General features: G+C 43.4%; 1 protein-coding gene across 4 annotated transcripts; it reads left to right on the top strand.

Moving 5' to 3' along the window:
• Window positions 1–1,669: 1,669 nt before the first annotated feature.
• LOC133344606 (WW domain-containing adapter protein with coiled-coil-like) lies at window positions 1,670–21,340 on the top strand. Of its 4 annotated transcripts, none has more exons than XM_061554615.1 (14): window positions 1,670–2,012; window positions 2,288–2,337; window positions 5,295–5,469; window positions 6,367–6,461; window positions 7,457–7,572; window positions 8,361–8,485; window positions 9,367–9,654; window positions 10,339–10,563; window positions 12,117–12,215; window positions 14,307–14,455; window positions 15,463–15,569; window positions 17,817–18,006; window positions 18,351–18,478; window positions 19,072–21,340. In XM_061554615.1, the coding sequence occupies exons 1-14, from the start codon at window positions 1,982–1,984 to the stop codon at window positions 19,139–19,141; spliced, it is 1,848 nt and encodes a 615-aa protein (XP_061410599.1). In that variant the 5' UTR covers window positions 1,670–1,981; the 3' UTR covers window positions 19,142–21,340. The 4 variants fall into 4 exon arrangements, with proteins under 4 accessions (XP_061410599.1, XP_061410601.1, XP_061410600.1 ...); XM_061554616.1 differs by having other exon boundaries at window positions 1,671–2,012; window positions 12,135–12,215; XM_061554617.1 differs by lacking the exon at window positions 12,117–12,215.
• The last annotated feature ends 636 nt before the right edge of the window (window positions 21,341–21,976 follow it).

The raw sequence follows: 21,976 nt of genomic DNA, 5'->3' as shown, positions 1-21,976 counted from the left end.
AGATGGCGAGAATGGAATCCATAAAATGGATCGATACAACAGGGGTGAAAGACAACGCTCGTGGGAAAGTGATAGCGCGGAAATCTTCCGAACGCGAAGTGCGATATTGCATAGTTTGGCTCCGCGCCTCTGAGTTGTGGCCACTACGTCTGCAAATTTGCGCAAATTGAACTATTATTATTATTAGTGACATCTCACGCAAAATGTTTGACAAAGGAAGGGGTTTAGTGCACGTGTAGTGTAATAGCGCCGGCTGGTGGACAACAGCGGCAACTGTGGTGGACGGACAGCGCACACAAGGTGGTGAGGGCGCGTTCGGGTGTGTGGGCAGGGCGGAGGAACTGGGGCAAGGGTCACGGCGGACCTCCGTCTGGAAGCCCCTTGAACCCGCTAGTAGGTTCTAGAAGGGCGGAGTCAGGCCGCGCTGGGAGGATAAAAGTAGCCGAGGGGGTGGGGGGGAGCTCGGGGCTGCCGGTTCTGGGATTGGCCTCGTCTCGTCGTCGCTGTCGTCTCGTCGCTGCGGTCTTCGCTAGACATTGCGCTGCCAGATGGTCGCTGGCTGTCTCGGCCAGCTAGGCCAGGGGTCGGCAACCTACGGCTCCGGAGCCGCATGCGGCTCTTTACGGGCTGCTTCTTGACGATATGTACGTATGTACAGTATGTACTCAGATGCATTGCGGCTCTTGAAATAGTGAATTTTGTACCGAATTGGAAAGAAATGGCTCTTCTTGTTATTTTGGTTGCCGACCCCTGATCTAGGCTGAGCGGCTGTGGAGAGTGTGCGGGCGAGACCGCGAATGTTGGAAATAATAAAAGGTGCCTCCTACAAACCTCGTCTCCCGAGTCACTGACACTACACATGCACACATGCCGGTGTGGTGGAATGAACGTGGACGAGTAGATTCAGAGGGACACTGCATTGAAAGTTCTCAGGTGCTGTGCTGCATAGCCCCAGTGGCGTGCCGATGTCGTTGGCAGGGGCGGTGCAAGGGCCGGGGAATGAGGGACCGCAACAGGGGGCCACGAAAGCATCGAGGAGGGACGGGAGGGAGTGGAGGGGCGAGGGGAGGGAAGAGGAAGAAGTGATTGGGCAATGCGGAGCCGAGATGCAGCGTGTATTCTTATACGCGCTATAGAATACAAACCGCACGCGACAGCCACTCTTATCCGTGTTAGGCAATGTAATCGCGATGTCATTTCCGCTCCCGACGCTCACAAAGGGCGAATGCGATGCGCAGCGAGCGCGCTAATCCGCACTGCGAAATACAATCTGCGTCGCATCGACGCCAGTCCGCAGTGTGAAATCAAATACGTGCGCGCGGTAGCGCTTATCCGTACTGCGGAATGAGTAACCGACGTCACTCGCCTCGTTTGTCCGCTCTACGTAATTTGCGAGTGACGTCACCGCCGCGCTCATCCGCGCAATGCAATCCGCGGATGACGTCACCGGCGCGCTTATCGGCGATATGAAATCCGCGGGTGACGTCACCCCCGCGCTCATCAGCGCGATGCAATCCGCGGATGACGTCACCGCCGCGCTTATCGGCGATATCAAATCCGCGGATGACGTCACCCACGCGCTCATCCGCACAATGCAGTCGGCGGATGACGTCACCGGCGCGCTTATCCGCGCTGCGTAATTCGCGCGTGCTGCTTATCCGCGCTGGGAAATGTGAGCGTGACGCGCGCCACTGCCACCACCCGTCAATGGCGGAGTCTCGGCGTAGTCGCAGACGGCGGCGGCTGCTGCGCGCGTAGAGAGAGGAGAAGCTCGAGGCGCAGAGCGGCGGCGAGACGGAGACGGGGGGAGAGCGGCGATAAGGACGCGGCTCACGCGAACACCTCTCGTTTGCAAGCCTCCCCCCCCCCCCCTCTCTAACACGTCAACCCCCACCCCGACTCGCCTTCCTCCCCACCCCCCACGTCACCCCCAAACCCCAGTAACATCCGAGAGCGTTGCATGAAGCGTCGACGGTAATGTATGCGAGGCAGCCGCCGAGGCTCAATGATGGGTAAATCGCCTCTCTGTCTCCGTCGGCACGTCCGCCATGTTACGCTTTTGTTGTTGTCGTCGTTGTCGTCGTCGTCTCGGGCTTTTGCGTCGGCACCAGCTTCCCTACCCGGCCCGTCACGACGCCTTGCGTCGAGTTCTGCTGCAGAGACCGGCGGAGTCGGCTGGGCTCGCTCGGTTAGCTGACGGAGCGCGTCGTTGTTTGTGCCTCTCTCTCTCCCTCCCCATCACCCACCCTGGTGTGTGTGTTTTTTTTTTTGCGGGGCCGGAGCCCAGGTATCATGCGAGAGGAGGAGGAGCCATCCCGTGTGAGGTGCCCGGCCAAGGTGAGAGCGAGATGGGGGTGGGGTGGCCCCACACACACACCCCCATCCTCCTCCTCCTCCCCCTAGGGTCGCGTACGGCCTCGTGTGGCCCATCGGCTGCCATCACGAACCAACCCCCCATCGGCAGTCGTGAAAGGCGATCGGCTACCGTAGCAGCTCCCCCATGGGCCGTCATCACAACACGTCGGCAACCATCCCGCCACCATCGCTTTTACCAACTGTAACCTTGTTAGCGGCCACCACAAGCTATAACGTCCATACCCGACCAGCTACCATCAACCCGACCAGCTACCATCAACCCATCCAGCTGCCATCACAACCCATCCAGCTACCATCACAACCCATCAGCTACCATTACAACCCATCAGCTATCATCACAACCCATCAGCTACCATCACGATCCATCAGATACCATCACAACCCACCCGCTACCATCACGACCCATCGGCTACCATCACAACCAATCAGCTACCATCACCCATCAGCTACCATCACCCATCAGCTACCATCACAACCCATGAGCTACCATCACGATCCATCAGATACCATCACAACCCACCCGCTACCATCACGATCCATCAGCTACCATCACAACCCATCCAGCTACCATCACCCATCAGCTACCATCACCCATCAGCTACCATCACCCATCAGATACCATCACCCACCCGCTACCATCACCCATCAGCTACCATCACAACCCATCCAGCTACCATCACGATCCATCAGCTACCATCACCCATCAGCTCCCATCACCCATCAGCTACTATCACCCATCAGCTACCATCACCCATCAGCTACCATCACAACCCATCCAGCTACCATCACCCACCAGCTACCATCACAACCCATCATCTACCATCACAACCCATCCTGCTATCATCACAAGCCATCAGCTATCATCACAAGCCATCAGCTATTATCACAACCCATCGGCTACCATCACAACCCATCAGTTATCACAAGCCATCAGCTACCATCACAACCCATCGGCTACCATCACAACCCATCAGCTACCATCACAACCCATCGGCTACCATCACAACCCATCGGCTACCATCACAACCCATCAGCTACCATCACAAGCTACCATCACAACCAATCAGCTACCATCACAACCCATCGGCTACCATCACAACCCATCAGCTACTATCACGACCCATCAGCTACTATCTCAACCTATCACTGCCTGCAACCATCAGCTTTCATGACAAGCGAACTTCCCAACCCCATGAGCAGCCGTTACAGCCTATCGATAACCATCAGCACACATCAGCTACCAAGCAGGGCAAATAACTGACCATTCGTAACATTGCAGCTGCCATCTGCAACTGTCAACAAATAGGTGTCAGCCACCAACACAACCAAATTACCCGTCATGACTTAACAGTAATCGTAGCACATGTCGGTAACTGTAAACTTCTATCAGAAACCGTCAAGTATGATCATTGATCATATAACATGAGCAACCGTATAATATCCAGTATTATCTGAAACTTTAGGCTTCCAATGGAATCCTTCAACAGCCATTGACAACTTTCACAAATTGTGAGCAGCTATTGAGACCCATCGGCAAACAGCCCAAATCATCAATCATGAGCAACTAATTTAACATCAGGAATCACCAGCACACATTACAATCTATGCCCAACCATCATAACCCGATCATCTGCAACCGTAAGATACCTTCAGCAACTGTAGGCTATTACTGCATCTAAGCGTTTATAGCAAGCAATCAAAATCCAATTCAATAAAAATCGTAACATCAATATTCATCAGCAGCCATACTTATCTACCATCAGCAAATGTCAGCTGCAGTCAATGCATTAGCTGCCATGAGCAGTGATCTCCCATCAGAAACTTTCAAAACATCTTGCAAAGTATCAGCACGCTTTACAACCCATCTACATCCCAAGCAATACTATCTGTACCCTCCATGAACCACCCTCACCAATAAGAACCACAACTGGCACGAGTACCATGATTACTTGGGTATCATTGCCATTTGTCACTATCAGCACACTCAATTTGCCCACACACATCATTTCCACCTTCAGAATGCATCACTACTGTCTCGAGCACACATCAGCGTATCGCATCAGCAGTAACATCCATATCCTTCTATCGCTTCATGATCACATCCAATTCTTAGTATCACAAGGAAACAACGTTTGTCTATAATTCAATTGCAGAATCGTTTTGGATCGATTCGACAGTAGCTTTGAATCATGGTTGACCAATTCCTGGCATTTTTGCTAATCATAAGACACATCGTTTAATGTATAAAAATTTAAGAACCTGTTCAGATGCAATGTTTTTCAACGTGGACCTGAAGTTCCAAACACGCTGAAGCTGTAAAGTTGCAATTAAATCTTTGAAATATAATATCCTAGCTTAGCCCTGTATATTGTCCTAGCTTAGCCCTGCACAAGTATCTGCAAGTGAAAAACAAACTTAGCTATGACCATCTATTAGTTAAAATTGCACTAAAACCAATATTCATTAAGATGTTTATTCCGATAATTAAAACGTTGGTATTTTATCACGATATCATAACATCAGTCTGTTCAATTGGCACTAATACTAAACTGAGATAAGCCATGATGATCAAGGCTTTCCTTTTGCCCTCATCTTTACTCCATTTAAATTATTGTACAGTACTGAACATAAACACAATGCCGAACTGTTTATGAAGCAAATTTATCCACCAAATATACAAATGAGACATTTTAACTTTGCAAAATAATTATAAAATGCAGAACCAGAATCCCAATCCCATAACTATATCAGAAACCTACATACGAGCATCATAGCTTGTACATCATTCTCAATGTGTCTTTATGAACCTGAAAATGTCATTGGAAAACAAGTAACCAATGATATATAACATGCTGTGCTCTACACAAGCCGACATCTGCAGAATGCCTTAAGACAGCGACGGTCCTGCTTTGTTGCAGAACGTCAATAAATACCCATCGAAGATTCAAGGAGACAGCGAGAATCGTAATGATAAAATGCGGGATTCGAGAGGATCGTCTCCGTCGTGCAAGATGCCGCGGAGATCCAGCAGCCCCGATGGTACGGGGCCAAGGGCCCTGCAGTCTCACAGGCCCAAAGAGAGGTGCCGAGGAGGTACAGAAAGCGTCGTGTCTTGCACCACAGTGATGGGCAGCTTCGTTGACTGCAATATAAGTTGGGTGATGACCAACTCAAAAATGCCGTTAGTGTTTCCCCGCATAAAGGAGTGTATGGCAGTGGTGGTGTGTATGGTCCCATTGACGGGAGAGGTAGTGCAGCAGGTAGCGCGTGGTGCTGGCCACCCACCCCCTTCGTGTGCCATGCCGGCCTACATAGGTGCTCGCGAAGAGCACTTGCCTGAACAGTTTGTTAAAGGCTACATGGGGGATCTTTGTCTTTTGTTGCCATTGACAGTCCTTAGCCAGTGGTAGAATTCTACATTTTCTTTGGAGTTGGCTCACTATAGATTGCAACCACTTTTGACTGCTCACAAAGTGGTATGCAATTTGTCAGCCTCTTAAGAGATTATGGGCTGAATTGAACCCAGGTTGAGATGTAAACTTACAATAGTATTATTGCAAGTCAAGTGCTGTAACCCAGCTCCACTTGGCCACTGCTCACCGGAATTGGGGACTGCACCCTGCCTGTGCTGTATACTGTTGATTGTAAGAGGCAATCTCAAGTTTTATGCTGTCGAGGACCACACTACAGTAGTTGTTATAAGTGTCCAAACCTCTTGTTCATAATTTACACATGGAACGCATTTGACTTGATCCTGAAAAAATGTACGCGTAACTTTTGATCATTAATATAGTAATGCTTCGGATAATGTAACCTATATCTGCTCAACATGTTCTACTACAATGCTGTGTAGTTATGGCAGTTTAATAAAGACAGTTCAAAACACATTATTCAACTCTGACTTTTGGATGAAATGAATTTGTTTCATGTCACAGGTGTAAATGACATTTACAGTTATCCATACTTAACCTTTTGGTTATTTTTGTCAAGGGTCAAGTGATGCTGTGGATGGAAGTTCTCGAAATCATTCTCGTCCTGTGTCAAATTCACATCAGAGTGAACATTACAAGAACACAGCTCCTCAAGTGAGTTTAATGTCTTGAAATTGTATTGATATGCCAGCAATGCTTTGCAGAGACTTGGCTATGAGGTTAGCCTGTCAGATAAACTTGGGATAATTCCCTTACTCGCAGTGTTAAAACATTATAAACGGAACAATAGGGATGGAACCATGCACTGATCAATCAGTTTATTAAAAAAATTGTTGTGTTTAATGGGTTCACATCACCCCTGAAAACCACTAGAGTTGCTACCATTTATTACAAAAAGAATAACATTTTTAGTCGAATCATGACTGAATTTGTGACAATTCATGACATTGCTGGAGGATGAATCTACCCCTATTTGGACTTGACTGGATTGCTGGGGGGTTCATGGTAATAATCATCTCCATGTTCTTAGTCTGTGCTGCCCATGGGCAGCATTTGAATATTGGGCTCTCAAGTAAGATGGCGAGTTTGATGGTCTGATAGGAGTTATGCACCGACTACAAATATCCTCTGTTATGACTGTCACGTGCTTTGTTCAAACCAAAAACTGCAATTGTGTAACAGGTGCACAGCAAACCATTCATCTTGCTTTTTTATAGTAGGATCTATTGGGAAACCGCTTTGTTTATATGATCATAGCACAATAAAATATAATTTCTGAAAAAAACCTTATTATAAAGGAACAATATTGTGTTTATACAATTCTGCTTATTTTCTAAATTTAGCACTGTTACATCACACATTGGCCTACACTTGAAAATCCATGCCTTGGGATTAGTTTCACACATACACAGACTAATTGGAGGGTACATTTGTTTTCATGTTTTGGTGCGGTATAAAGGATTGATGTTATATTTGAGCCAGCAATCCGTAAACCCAAGGCAACGCCATGACTACGAAACGACACGGGTACACAACAACCAGTGATGTGCCATCATCGGGTGTGCTATATAATGTTTAACTCGCCACTTTGTGTTTGGTCAGTTGATGTATTGTTGCATAATTTGAAATCATGTTTTTTGTTGTGATAGCCACACGATCCTGCCGATGACTGGTCAGAGCACATCAGTTCTTCTGGAAAGAAGTACTATTACAACTGCAGAACAGAAGTCTCCCAATGGGAAAAACCCAAGGAGTGGATTGAAAGGTTGGTGTTTGCTATTCATATGCACATTGTGTTTTGAAACATTGCGATATGAACATTTATACAGGCATTACCACAAGTATATATCTGGTCAAATTAGGAGCCTTTGTGATTAATCATCTCTGGGAACCATGCCAAATCAAGACAAGTCATGATAATAGAATATAAATGTACTAGTAGATGGATGACATCTATTCAAATTTAAATGAGAAAGTTGTAGGATGATCAATCCCATAAACTTGTTCCGAAAAATTACCTGGTGCACGTTAAGTTTACTAGAGCATATCCAATCTCGCTTTTTTCCCAGAAATCTCTTGGAATGAATAAAGTAAATAACTGCCATGCTGAATCGTTTACTTTGGTTGTGTGTGAGAATGCTTAAAAGTTATATTGAGTATTGTTCAACTACCCCTGAATGTTAGTGTATGTATCGAAGAGTGGCACGGACCTAGAGCTTTGAGGCACTTAATACTATTAAGATAAACCTAGAAAGCCAATTTTTAGTTGATTTATTAGTGTCTGGCTTCAAAACTGATGTTTGCCAATGCCATCAAATACCAACCTCAACTTTGTTTTACCATATCTAATGCTGTAGTTTTGTCATTTTCGTTGTATCTAAAAGTGTATCTTGTATAAATCAACAAATTGTACGTGATATTACAAAATAATATAATTCGTAATATTACATACTTTAATCGTTCAATGGAATTGGTGCATGAAAGGAATACGATTTGTTTGCTGATAAGCGACTGTATGGTACCACCTGGTAAACTTTTATTCTTTTTAAACAGGGAACAGCGGCACAGAGAAGCGGCGAACAGAATGGCTGTTACAAACAGCTTTCCGAAAGATAGAGATTACAGAAGAGAGGCCATGCAGGCAACTGTACAAAACAATACCTCGAACAGATATGTTGGTAAGTGGGACTAAACCATTCATTGGCTGACTGCTGTGGGATCTTTGCTGGAGAATTAGATTGGCGGTTAAAGGGAAAAATAATTCGACACACTCCCAAAAATTTTTATTTGTTTGGTTTTATTTCCGGAAAATGTATTTGGTATGCTTGTTTAAAGTAAACCGGAACAAGAACATTGTTAAGTGCACCCCAAGGTATAAATGGGTGTAAATTTTACAAAGTTGAATTCACAGTTTTGGAAAAAATGTATGATGTGGTTTAGCTATAACTCACAGCAACAATACTTTGTCATAGGTGGTGATGCTTGAAGCTTGTTCAAGGGTTTTGAAAAAGATATTTAATTTTTAAAGCTGTGCTCTAATAAACACCAGGTACAGCCACACAAATCTTCCCTGTTTTCCATTGTTTTGAAGAGCAGATCATTTTCTGCATCGCCTAACATGAACGTGAAGTCAAGAAAATGCAACTTGAATGACTTATTTTGTGGTTATCAAATGGCTCTGTTTTGGGTTGCACTATGATTGGAGTGTCCAATTTGCAATTGAGTTCAAATCCTTGTCAGTGGTTGAATGTGCCCAACATCAGAGGAGTGTGGCTCTTTCACGATAAGCCTCAGGGTTTTTCAGTTGAAGTGAGAACTACCCCATGCTCATTGTATAAGGAAGATGCTGTATTTTTACATGGATATGTAATTTTAGCTCAAATTGGCAAACGATTTGTCCCAGGATGGGAAAAAGCTGACATGAAAACTATTGCTGCAGGAATGAAAAATAATACTTGAATTTTTGGTTTAATATTACCACAAAGGATTTGCTTCACTAACTTTTTTAGCTTGAATCCTCACCTTGTTTAAAGCTATAGTTTATATATATCTCGTGCAGAAGAGAAGCAATCGAGCGAGACGGGGGGCGTTCTGTCACAAAACTCGCTCTCGCAGACGAGCAAACACAATGACAGGGACTACCGGCTGTCACGCACCGAGTCTGTGGGCAGTAGCAGCGCTCAGCCACACCCCTTGCCCGGCCATCGGCCGGCAGGAGGCCAGTTGCCCAACAGCTCTCCCAGCTCCGTGCTCGGCAGTACCTGCAAGAAGGCGGCAGATGCCAATGGGGCAGGTACCCTGCCCAAGCTGCACATTCCCAGCACGTGGCACAAGACCGACAAGAAGGGTATGGAGGCTCAGCAGTGTTCACAATTAAATTCTCATGACTCCGTTTTGGCCCTGTTGGGTAAACTGAATTTTATATTTTTTTCAGATTCTTACTCGTGTTGCAATTTTGAACTAGAGGCCATTGTCTAGCCTCGGCAGCACTGATAAAAATGGTTGACTCAAAAAATGAAGGTTTGGAATTGAAATCGAGGTCAGAGATCTACTCGGCCCATCATCTTTCCTGCATTGAAATTATCTCTCTTCGTGAAGAATGTGGAATTTCTACAACTGGTCTCGGGGTTGCCACCAAATATAAGCGCTGCCTAATGCATTTGATAGGGAGTGACACATTCAATATAATTTAAATAAACGATGTACAAATATTTTATTCACTTTAGAATTCTGCTGAATACCATTTTTTTCATATTTGATTGAATTGACAAAAAACTGATGCTAAATGTTGATTTTGAGCAGGCAGCCATAATGTAACCATCTGGGCCCACGGGAAACCTTTCTTAGGTCAACTCGGCACTCGTGCAGTGTATCACAGGCATGGTGCTGGTCACAGCATCCTCTCGTGCTGTGCTTCACATGCGTAGACGCTTGCTAACGTAACTTGGCACGACAGTCTATGTAAGGCTTAAACAGGGAATTCTCTATATATGTAACGTGTGCCCGTGTCGTGGTGTTGTGCCGGTCGCAGGGCGCGATGCTTCGGACGCCCCAGCAGAAAGGGCTCCCTCGGCGTCCGTGTCGACCCCGTCGCCCTCCCCGTCACCTGTGTCCCGGCCGGCTCCAAGCACCCCGACCCCGGCTACGGCACAACCGCAGCCCCAGCAGAGCCAGGAGGCTTCGTCCGCGCGGCACTCCCTGCCATCCGTGCACGCCTCACCCCAGCCTAGCCCCAGCCTAGAGCGACTACAGGAAGGTACCCAGTACTGTGTGACCAGCTGCCCAAATAATGTCTCGAGCACTTTCAGGGTAATAAGCGCACTCCGTGGTAAATGCATGGCCAGGTGACACTGTTGAAGTAAGTGGAGCGCTGGACTCGCGATCTGAAGGTCGTGAGTTCAAATCTTTGTCAGGAATTTACTGATTAATATTGATGACATTAACGCCATTTATTGGGAGTGCTTGTCCTGTGATTGTCCTGTAGAAAGACTTCCCGTTGTGAGAGGAATGTATATTCTTCAACTCAATATATGACACTGATTTAGAATAGATTGGAAAAGAATCCCACAACCAAGAAGCCACCGATTGCTCATTTAACCAAAGAAGACACTGACTTCGGGGTATATTTCAATTGTCAGAAGTTATCAGTGTCACCATTCTCAAAATATGCTTTTATCATCCTCAACATAAGCCATGGTCTATCCACTGCTGGTTTCCCCACACGATCACCCTCCATCATAGGCCTGCAATGCTACGATCCATCTGAGCACAAACTGATCTGGTCACTCCATCTCCAGGGTGGTCATCCTCTGGGGTGCATTTATCTGCTTTAGCTATCATTCCACTTTTAAGTCTTAAGACTCATTGCATAATGGAAATACAAGGCATTCAAGCAGGATAACAGTGGAAGTCCAACTCTAGTATACAGTACATAAAACCATAAAGTTGTGGGAAACATACTGCTGCATTGTATGTTCACTACGTTTTCATGAGCTTGTGTGTATATTCATACTTTTTGTCCACCAACAGCTGTAATTAATAACAAGCTGTACCTTGCTATATTACAAACAGGCTGTGCCCTCTATTTCTGTTCTTTGAAGCATGTGCACTTTGTGCAAAGCTGCCTCTCGCTGATTAACGCTCAACACATTTCAGATCTTTCATTAAAAAAAAATCTATTTTCAGTTCTGATAAGGCTGCAATCTTGAGACATTAGATTTACTTTTGGCATTGAAAAATGGATTAAGGGATGTTACAATTATTGCTCTATAATCGGCAGTCGTGGACCCAGAAGTTTTTTTTATGAGGTTGATTTAAAAGTTATATTTTGCTTGTTGATTTTCTTTGGTCATGTCCAGGCTGATAGGGGAACTTATTTTCCCAATATGCCAAGGATGACTCTGATCTGCATAGTTGAGAGGGCAGTCATGTTGCTGTGTTGGATAGAACCTTGAAGGGCTGCCATGCACATTTATTTTGCATCTCTATTGTTGATGATAATTCCCACATTCAGTAACATTTGTCATATATGTAGATACCTATAATATACTCAAGTCATTGATTTCAGTGGTTTTAGGTCCAAGCAGAGTGTTGAAAATGCACATTGTAGCTCGAATGCTATAACCAAAGCACCACAGCATAAGTGAAGAATAATTGGCGAAAGCTCTAAACTATCTTTTAAACTATTTAATAACGGGGGAAAGCTGTACAGTATCTAAATGTTATAATCAGGCGATTGAGCATTACAATGGAACAATTTTCAGTGGTGATAATTTAACAAACATTCATATATTTGCTTTTTCTGAAAAGCACATTTTCTGTTCACAGCGTTTACTCAGACTCTGTCTAAAATACTCTTGGCAGCAGCACCCACTTTGCTGCCACCGACAGTACAACCAGCTTCTCAAGGTATGTTAAGTGCATTGCTCAGTGGATGTACTATCACTACGGTAGCCTAGTTCGCATTCGTCTTGTAGATATTGCACGCAAATTTGAGTTGATTCACAAAGGCTTCCAAAAGCCTTTGACATTGTGGTTTCATCTTCTGCATGCTTTGCAGCTGGGGATCTGAATGTACGCTTGCTTGTGTTGCAACTAACCCCTCTTACCTTTTACATGACTTACGTGATTTTTTTTCCTCCAAAAATTCATCACAGGCTTTGTGATATTTTACCCGAGGGTTTGTGAAGTTAATCTTGTCCATTTGCCAAAGGCAACATTTAATTGAATGAATGGGTAACAATAATAATGCTCACTTATGGGTAATTTAATAAGTATATTCAATGATCGATTCGAATTTCGGCTTATATTAAATTTCTGTTTAAAGTACACAAGTAATTTAATAGCTTCCACATTTAAATATTGCTCATTATAACATTTTCTACAATAAATGCAAAATGTACCATTTGAAAAACAGTCATAACACATCCAATGGCTTACCTTTTTTGACTGGTACAGTATTGCAATGTGCATTTGTTTTATATGAATTGACAAAAACATTTACAGCAGGTTTAATGTTTATTCTCTGGAACGTGCAAATACCCACATTTTCCAATACAAGTAATGTTATACAATGCAGTCGGGCGCAATGTATTTTTGTTTTCATATGATTTGAATTGAATGACGTTGGTGCGACTCATACAGTTTTTCACATCAGGCTTAACAATTACTTGTAAAAACGATTAAATATCGTCACAGTTTATCTTGGATTATAGCGTGTACATGACACATAGTATTTAAGTGTTGTGTTCAACATACTGTATATGGAGTCTCCAATAAATTATGTTATATTGTCCAAACTTAATGTTGTATGGTGCTCTTCCAAAACTTCATATTTTCTCCATTTATTTTTGTACGGTGGAATTCACAGTCCTGCCATAACAAAGCAGGAATCGCCATAAATTACATTAAATAAGACATAATTAGAAACAATATATAGTTATAGACCACTCAAATTGTGTAGAATATGCTTCACAATGTATTACTGTATGCTGCCGGATTTAGGTTTCCAAATAGCTCTTACAACTGGAGGTCTTCAGGCAAGTTTCTAAACCCTTTCAAGCCATCATATGACTGCAACTGGGAAGAAAAATTTAATAAATTAAGTAAAATAAATATTTGTGAACAAATGTTCACATTGGTCCTAACAGAGGGGCAGAACATAGATCCAAATTTGTGGACTTAACACCTCAGTGTTTTCTTAAAAAGGGATGCTTGTACCATACCAAACCAAATTTTGAAAGCCGAGACCAGTACGTTGATTAATATGAAATGGTAATGTTTACAATTTGTGTGTTGTTCAAGAGCAGCTTTGGTATTCGTTTGCTATACTCTGGAAATGAACGTGAGCGTAGAGTCCACTTTTGGACTTTACTAATGTGATTATGGTGCATTATCGTCACATTACATGGTATGCAAAACTCATTTTAAGACAGTTTTCATCATAAACATCACCCCTGATCTATCCACTACTACTAGATGAAGCCCTCCCTACTTCAATGCCATTTCTCAGCCTTGTGATGCGACAATCCATGTTTTCCCCTGCACAGGAGCAGATTTCATCGTTCCATCTCTGCAGTGGTCGTCCTCTCGGGCGTGTTTCCCCTTTGGTTTTCTTAGTCCTCAATCTCGTCCATCAACCATCATCCCTTCTAGCGATGACTTGGCGCTCAAGCCCACGTTCTTTAAAAATCAATATTACGTCTCTTATTTCTTTGTTTCATACTCCACTTGTGCCTCTTTCTCTTCTTGTTGTAATTCCCAACATGGATCGCCATGCTTGTGTTCTTTTCAGTTTTTGTTTTGTTTTCTTTGTTCCATTTGTCATAGCGGGCAATATGCACTGACTGAAAAACTCTTCTCTTCAAGGCGCATTGTTACGTTTCTTTAATTATTAAACTCAATTGTCCAAAAGCAGTCGAGCTTAATAATTATGCACCGCTAATAAAAGCTTCCGAATATACACTGCAAGCGACTGACGTGAAGGTGTTGACATTTCAGCCCAACAGCAGAGTCCGTCGTCCGCATCGCTGGGCTCGGATGTCTCCTCCCCGCGTGCTCACATTTCCCCTCGAGTCTCAACCCCACAAGGGAGCACGAGCCATTCCAAGGGCCAGACCAGCACCCCACACAGCACCACTCAACTTAAGGTACTCCAATTTTAATATGAAGGATCGTTGACTTAAAGTTTTCGTGACTGCAGGAATTCATATTCTTTGGGTCTTTCGTTAAAATCGCGTTGATAGGTTTAAAGAAAATAAAAAAATAACAAAACTACGACGTTTCGATCGCAACACAAGCGATCGTCATCAGCCCATTGTGCCGTAGTTCTTCACCAGAGTCTCAACTAGCTCCACATCATTTTCGACCTTGTGATTGCCTAGAAAGCCACGAATCACTGCGACAAAGCTGTTGCAAGCCACTTTCTCCTTACTAGTGAGCTTCTTGAGGAATTCATTGCACTCCAGGATCTTCTTTATCTGTGGTCCGACGAAGACACCGGCTTTGACCTTTGTCTCAGACAGCTTAGGGAAGAAGTCGTGAAGGTACTTGAAGGCTGCCGACTCCTTATCTACAGCTCTGACAAATTGTTTCATGAGGCCCAATTTCATGTGCAGTGGTGGCATCAGCACCTTCCAGGGGTCTACCAGTGGCTCCCACTTGACGTTGTTCCTCCCCACAGAGAACTCGGTCCTCTGTGGCCAATCCTGCATGTGGTAGTCTGCCTTGGTGTCTAAATCTTTTGTAGTAATTTTTGTATTACTTGAGTATAATACATGTTCGTTTTGATTAATGTTTTTTTCTGACTTTATGTGAACGAAAAACACATTCGCCCGTTTTCTCATTGAAAATAGGTAATTTCAAAATATCACTGTCCTGGTCACAAAAGCAAAGTTTGTGGGGAATAATCGTCATTTTCTGTACTTTTGAGGCAGAAACAATTAGGAAATAACACTTACTTCCCAGGAACAAAAAAACTAAAAAAATTGTTACACAGTGTTATCATCCACATTTGTCTGCACACATCTACAGGCCAAAAAGTACTCCCAAAGATGTTTGAAGTACTTTCTTTACTGATGATCCTATGTATTATGAGTACACACCTGGATGTAAACTGATGCTTGTGTTACGTATTGTTGCTTGTAACGGCGAGCAGACCTCTGCTCCACCCGTGAAGGGTGGCCAGCAGCTGGGAGACAGGCAGCCCCAGCCCAGCCCCGAGCCTCCAGCTCAGAGCAGCAGTCAGAGGCATCAGTCGACAAGGTACCACTGGCTGTGTGGCTGTGAGAAGCCTAGGTAGCCTCACATTGCTTTGCATGTAACATTCATCAATGTCCTATATTTACAATGGAAATTCTCATCTGAAAGATAAAACTTTTTCCAGAAGGGTCATTAGTTGTATTCGCTGGTGTTTTCATTTTTTTAAGGAGCGTTTTTACTTATGGGAAGAAACCAGAGTACCTGGAGAAAACCGTTGGTTATGATGGGATAATACTCGAAGCTAAAAGTCGTACAGACAGGGCTTTACTGACGATTTGGTAGGACTTGCTGCTGCCGTCTCCGAGCTACCTTGCTTCTTTCTCAGAGTCCCATAGCTGTCGTGCAGTCCATGCCTGACCTGCAAGGTAGACTCTTCCAGTAACCCAGCGTCTCTGGATTTGTCTTCTCTCCTTTGTCACTGCTCACCAGGTTAACTTGCTTGTACTGTTTTACTATACAGTACTGTTGTTTTTGTACATTATTCAAATGTAAAAATAGAAGGCATTATCCACGTGTACACTTTTTCTGTGGTTGTATGTTATTTATACAACATACAATCGTGTTGTATTGCTCTTAATCTCTAAAAATAGCTGTTGACGTTAGGCTTCCTTCCACCGCCCCCAGCCCTTTTCTGATTTCCCCTTCACGTTTCTCGTCATCTTCCCGTCTTGCCATCGTCGACGAGCTGTTGGCACTGCTGTCCGCTCCCACTCTCTCCTCCTCTGTGCCCACACATTGCCACCCAACTCCATCTATTGCCCCACCTTTCCTGCCTGTGATGCTTGTCTTGTCTCAACCTGTCACTTAAAGTGCATTAAACATTCCGCTTAAAAATAATAGCCTATTCTCTCTCATGCCACCCAGCTCTAGTGTAAGTAGGTGAGTTTGTTGCAATACAGGGTGTCCCATGAGTCTGGAATCGTAGGAAAAGCACAGCTCTGTATTATTGTCTTGCGGTCTGGATGCAGCCTGTTAGATTCACACAGCAACCTTCCTCTGAGTAGAATTATCGGGACTCGTTCTTCCTTACTCAGAGACATCTTTGGCCTGCAGAAACAAACAAAAACAAACATGAATTAGTTATCTTTCCCTACGATACCAGATTTATTGGCCACCCTGTATACTCCCAAAGGGTAGAAGATAGTTTGTAGCTGTTTTTCTTTCAAGTCCAGGTAACTGAGCCATACATTAATCACGGATGTTACTCTTGGATCAAGCACCCATTAAGCACACCGATGCATAGTTATACAGTGTTCTGAGTAATTTTGTTACCTTTTACAATGACTATATGAAACTCCATTTAGGATTGTCTGCAAACTTGGCAAACATTTTTCGTGTACTTTCCTACTGTAGACATTAAGAGCTCACTGGCCCAGACCACATTCACTAGTCGCAGACGTCGCATTTATAGTGACCTGTTAAACATTTCACACCCAGCGTAAAGAGAAATAAACAAGTGGCACCCAGTGACCTTGTTTCACAACTGTGAATGTGTTCTTTAGTGCCGATGACAGTTTTACATGCTTGGCAACTGGCCTTTGGAAATATGGCTTCTCTTCCAGAAATCTGATAGCCCTACGAGGTGGGGGGATTGTATGGCAACAGGATACGTAAATCGGCCGTTAATAATGTGCCGCTCAATCACCCTGTCAAGAACCATGTTGCAGAACAAGCATGATCTTTTTAAGCGCCGTCACTTAAGTATCTATTTTGTAGGTACAGAATAAAGCATTTTCATACATTTTAGAACCAACTTCAACGGCAGACCCACACATCACGTTACCGAACAATGCTATATTAATATATCAGGCCTCAGTCAACGATCATATGAGGAGTGTTCGTCATATGTGCAGATGTATTAACAGTGGATTGTCCTCATTTTTTACCCCAAAGGTTTTTTTGACGTTCAAAAATCTAGTGTCTCCCCGCTCAAACGAACAATTGAATATTGTGCCCCTTTGTGACCCTGGATTGGTTTAAGGCAACTCCACACTCTCACTGTGGACCTCCCTCAAACCGGGTACCTATTTTAAGAATGTTGGAGGTGTTTCGGGCTCGGTCCAGCATCTTTTTCATCTTCTGTTGGCGAGTCAAGTGCTCTAATACTCCCAAACTCTCCACATTGGAACCCGGAGCCTAAACTCGGCATGGGCATTAATACCTGGCAGGGGGTGGTGTTATGGAGATTTGAAGCAAGGGCCTGTGTGCTTGAACGTCACAGGCGCGCGTGTTTCCCGTGCCCGCACGCAGTCACACGTGCCCCGCGCCGGGCGCCGCTGGGATGCATGCAGGAAGTTCGCAGTCGGGGGCAGTGCCCCAGGCCCTCCCAAACCAGGCCTTGCCCAGTCCCTGCACCTTGTCCGCCGGCCTGGCTGCTCACTACAACGACCAGCTTGTGCGACACGTGCAGGGCTGGCCTGCTGAACATGCCGAGAAGCAGGTGAGTGGTGTTTTTTTATTTGTTTCTAAATGTGTTTTTTTAAATAATTGTCTGTTAGATATGAAGTTACATTTTGCACCCATTTTCACCCAATGGCAGCTAATGAATTTTGTTTCCTCGTGGCAAATCATATTTAAGTTTACCATGAAAATGACTTTACAATTTTTGTTTTAGGAAACAGCCTGATGGTTAATATAAGTACTGTGAGCTCTCGGTGACATTTTCTTACTGAAATGGAACCTCATCAAAATTAGATGATGTCTCTGTGACTCTTAATTTAATAGGTTCTTATACATGCCACCTGTTACCTTGCACGGGTACATTTTTGTGAATGTGCTCTTCAGGCGTCAAAGCTTCGTGAAGAAGGACACAACCTCGGGAGTTTACAGATGTCAGAAATCTGCACGGATCTGAAAAGCGCAAGGTCCTTGGTGCGAGTTAGCGAAATTCAGGCGACGCTGCGTGAACAGAGGTACGTTTGTGCCGCAAGGGTTTACTCATTCGTCTAACTTGCCTTTTTATTTATCGCTTTGGGCTATGGTGAGGCCCTTTATGGAGCAACAGTAAAATATAGTAACCAATTGCCCTAAAATATACAGGATTTATTTTATATTTTTCAAGTTTGCCATTCAGCCTACACATCACGTAACCTTTATAGTCCATGCAAGTGATATGAAACGAGAAGGTTGTTTACCCCGAATAAATTGCCTGGAATATCCGAGCCATTGGCTCCATGAAAGTATAGTTGCCTATTATTGGAACGTGGCTAATTGAGAGGTATCTTTTTGAAAAAAAACTGGATAACCAACATTCACTTTTTAAGCTCCCACAGTGGATTTATTGAAACAATTGACCTTCACTCGTGAGTTTTTATCGCATAATCTTCCCGCGGATCATTCACATCATCCACTTGGTCTGCCAACTCTCTCCAAAACCCTGTTTTCTGGCTCATAAGCTTTGGATTATCAAGCTTTACTACATTACCACTCTTTTTTTCCTAACTACTTGAATGTGAAGGTCTGTTCCACAGTGGGATTAATTCGGTTTTGTCTTTGTCTTTTGCAGGATATTATTTTTACGACAACAAGTAAAGGAGCTTGAAAAACTCAAGAATCAAAACTCGTTCATGGTGTGAAGGACTTTGCCGAGAAGGGTTTCTGAAGAAACATTGCCTTTGGGGGGGTTGTGGAGAGAAAGTGGAAGGTTCATGACAGTGGAAATTTAAAATGAAAGTAACATAAAACTGCTTTTTGACAAAAGGAAAAGTTGTTCTTTGGAACCAGTCATTGGCTCAGAGCTGTTGGGAAGACAACACACTTCATTTGAGAACTCAATTGGTCCATATTGTACATATATTTTGTAGTCCTGAGGACTCGGAAAGTGATATGAAATGCTCAATGATGTTAACCTTGTAATTACCTCCGTACAACTACACTTGTTGCTACAGTGTAAAACGTAAAAAAAACACACAAAACACTCTGGTATTTGAACTGTTGTATTTTTTTCCAGCAATGTTTTAGGACCATTTTATTTGCTAACTCTTCTTTATGTCTATTAAAATACGTTCACAATTTTTGACAGTTTATTTTTTTTTGCTTTACTGCTGAAATCGCTCGGGATGACACTTCATAAAAATGTAAAAAAAAGTGCAGCTGCCATTTTATTTAGAATGTCCACACTTACTAAATTCTGATGCACCACTTTTTTTAATTCTTCATATTTTACATTTATAATAGGAGCACACCAGCCACAGTGATGTGCAAGCAGACCTTTAAACTATATATTTAACAGCTGTGTGGCTTGCCAGCTGTGTGCTTTTGAGGCAGCGTCCCAACAATTTTGTGGCCTTTTGGAGCATCGTTCGTATGCTGATTGGGCCCTCTAGTGTTGAAAGCCAAGACTGTTGGTGAAGGGGTGAGATGCTGCCTATCCAGTGGCTAAGGGCCCTTATGCCAACACTGCGCAGCACCTGTGCTTTTAATCCTTGCTGAAAGACACTATCTGCAGAAATCTTCGTAAGAATGCATAGCAGTTAACTGCTGAGTTATTTAATGACTACATTTTGATGGCGCAATTAACAATGCCAAAGCCATTTTAAACAGTTTGCTTTTCAATCAAATCATGTCGGTTTAATTAACGGATATTTATGGATCCATGTGGCTTCAGTGCATTCTTTGATTTCTCAAAACTGCCTTTTCATCAAGGATTTTAAAATAATATTTTGTTTACTTCTTGATGTCCTGTCTTATGTGCAGCTTCTGTTGGTGGTGTCTAATTACTAAATGTTAAGTTCTACATATTGTAGTTGCTGTTAAAACAATAAAATGTAAAGAAATGCGCAACATTACTTAGTTTTCCTTTTGATAATTGTCAACCAAACCCTGTGTGGCCAAAACAAGCCCGAAGGTATGGAGAGGCTTTCAACCAGAAGTGGATTGGACAAAGGGCTGTCAATTACTAAAATCAATTAAACTAAATATTTCCATGTAAAGCACTCGAGATCCCGTATACTATTGACTGCTCCATGTTGGTGTAATACACAGGGCGACAACTTAAGATAAAAAAAACCCGGCATTCAACATTCCTGTAAAGTACGATACTATCTTCCTAACAAGGGTTTCATGCTGGGTGTGCCGAACACATTGCTAGTCCTTTGAGTTATTTAACAATGTTTCATGATACTAATAGGCAAATTATTGCATTCGGCAGATTCTCACTACAAGTAATCCACTTGTTGGTGTACACGCGGTTAAATAAAAACCTATAATGCATCATGCTGGATGCAACTAGTGGCAAGCTTTGCAAGAATATGTTCAGTAGTACAGTGCCCGACTTTCGAAGTATGATCATTATCACTTAAGTTTTTCAAATTGTATGGGTAACCCTTGGTGCTTTTACTCATGTCTGGATAGTGTATTATTACACGCTTTTTTTCCTGCCAAGTTATCACAGGGAACAATGGTTGCTATGTATTAATCTCACTTGAGTAATTTGCACGTACTTCTTCATATTTCGCAAAGTTTGACCATCATAGCCTATTCTTGTGAATGCTACCACGGGATCTTTAACGTCCACTGGTCAATGCAACCATAGTATTAACCAGGGTGGCCGCTGGAATGGAGCCGTGAACCTCTGCAATACAAGTGACGAACGTGCTACCACTAAGCCACGTCACTGCCCCATGTCTCACATTTGAGTAAAAAATATAGGATAACCCACATGCCTTATTGTCCAGAAGGTAGGTGTTTTGTTGAGAGTAAATGGACAGTGACTGAATTATTAAGCTCATTGTGTGACCACCTGTGGCGATACCTAATAAAAGCAATGAACATGGGATTGTTTCAATCAATCCAGTGTAGGTTACCACCACTATCCTGTGTGTATAAGGGAAGTTTGGATTTTTAAGAACAATTTTGGATATTTTCCCCATGTTATTTACATTGTGTAATAATTCAGTGTGTCATTGCTAACAGTGATGCCACGCTATGCCATGTGGCACTCATTTGTGGGAAAAGCACAAACTGCATGACATGCGATGCCATTTCCGGCGATATTTCAGATCAATTCGAAACGTATTATATATTTAAAATTAAATGTATTGGCTCAGTTTCCCGAGTTTTTAGGATTAATCTAAAAGTCGGAAGCACATCCCTGATATAGACGTCGTCTGCTTGTTTATTTTAAAATAACATTTGTCTGCTATAAACTTCCACGTGATAAGCCTCTTCGTTGAGTTATCATTTGTGGCCATGTCGCTTCTGAAAAATATATATAGCTTAGTAGGCCTTACCTGGTAAAAATAGGTAATTTTGCGATATTCGTCACACTGACACGAATGGTTTATTACCTGACATACCGAATATGCGGGGCGATTTTTCAAGGACGCCCCTGAATAAAGCTAGGGGTAGGATTAGAGGATTTGCATTTATTCAGCACCTAAATACAATATATCATATCGAAGTGTTTACCA

This window comes from Lethenteron reissneri, chromosome 20, assembly GCF_015708825.2.
Source record: "Lethenteron reissneri isolate LAM-NWPU_2019-01 chromosome 20, ASM1570882v1, whole genome shotgun sequence".
Lineage (NCBI taxonomy): Eukaryota > Metazoa > Chordata > Hyperoartia > Petromyzontiformes > Petromyzontidae > Lethenteron > Lethenteron reissneri.
Note: the sequence above shows the minus strand (reverse complement) of the source record. Positions and strands in the feature narration are given on the sequence as shown.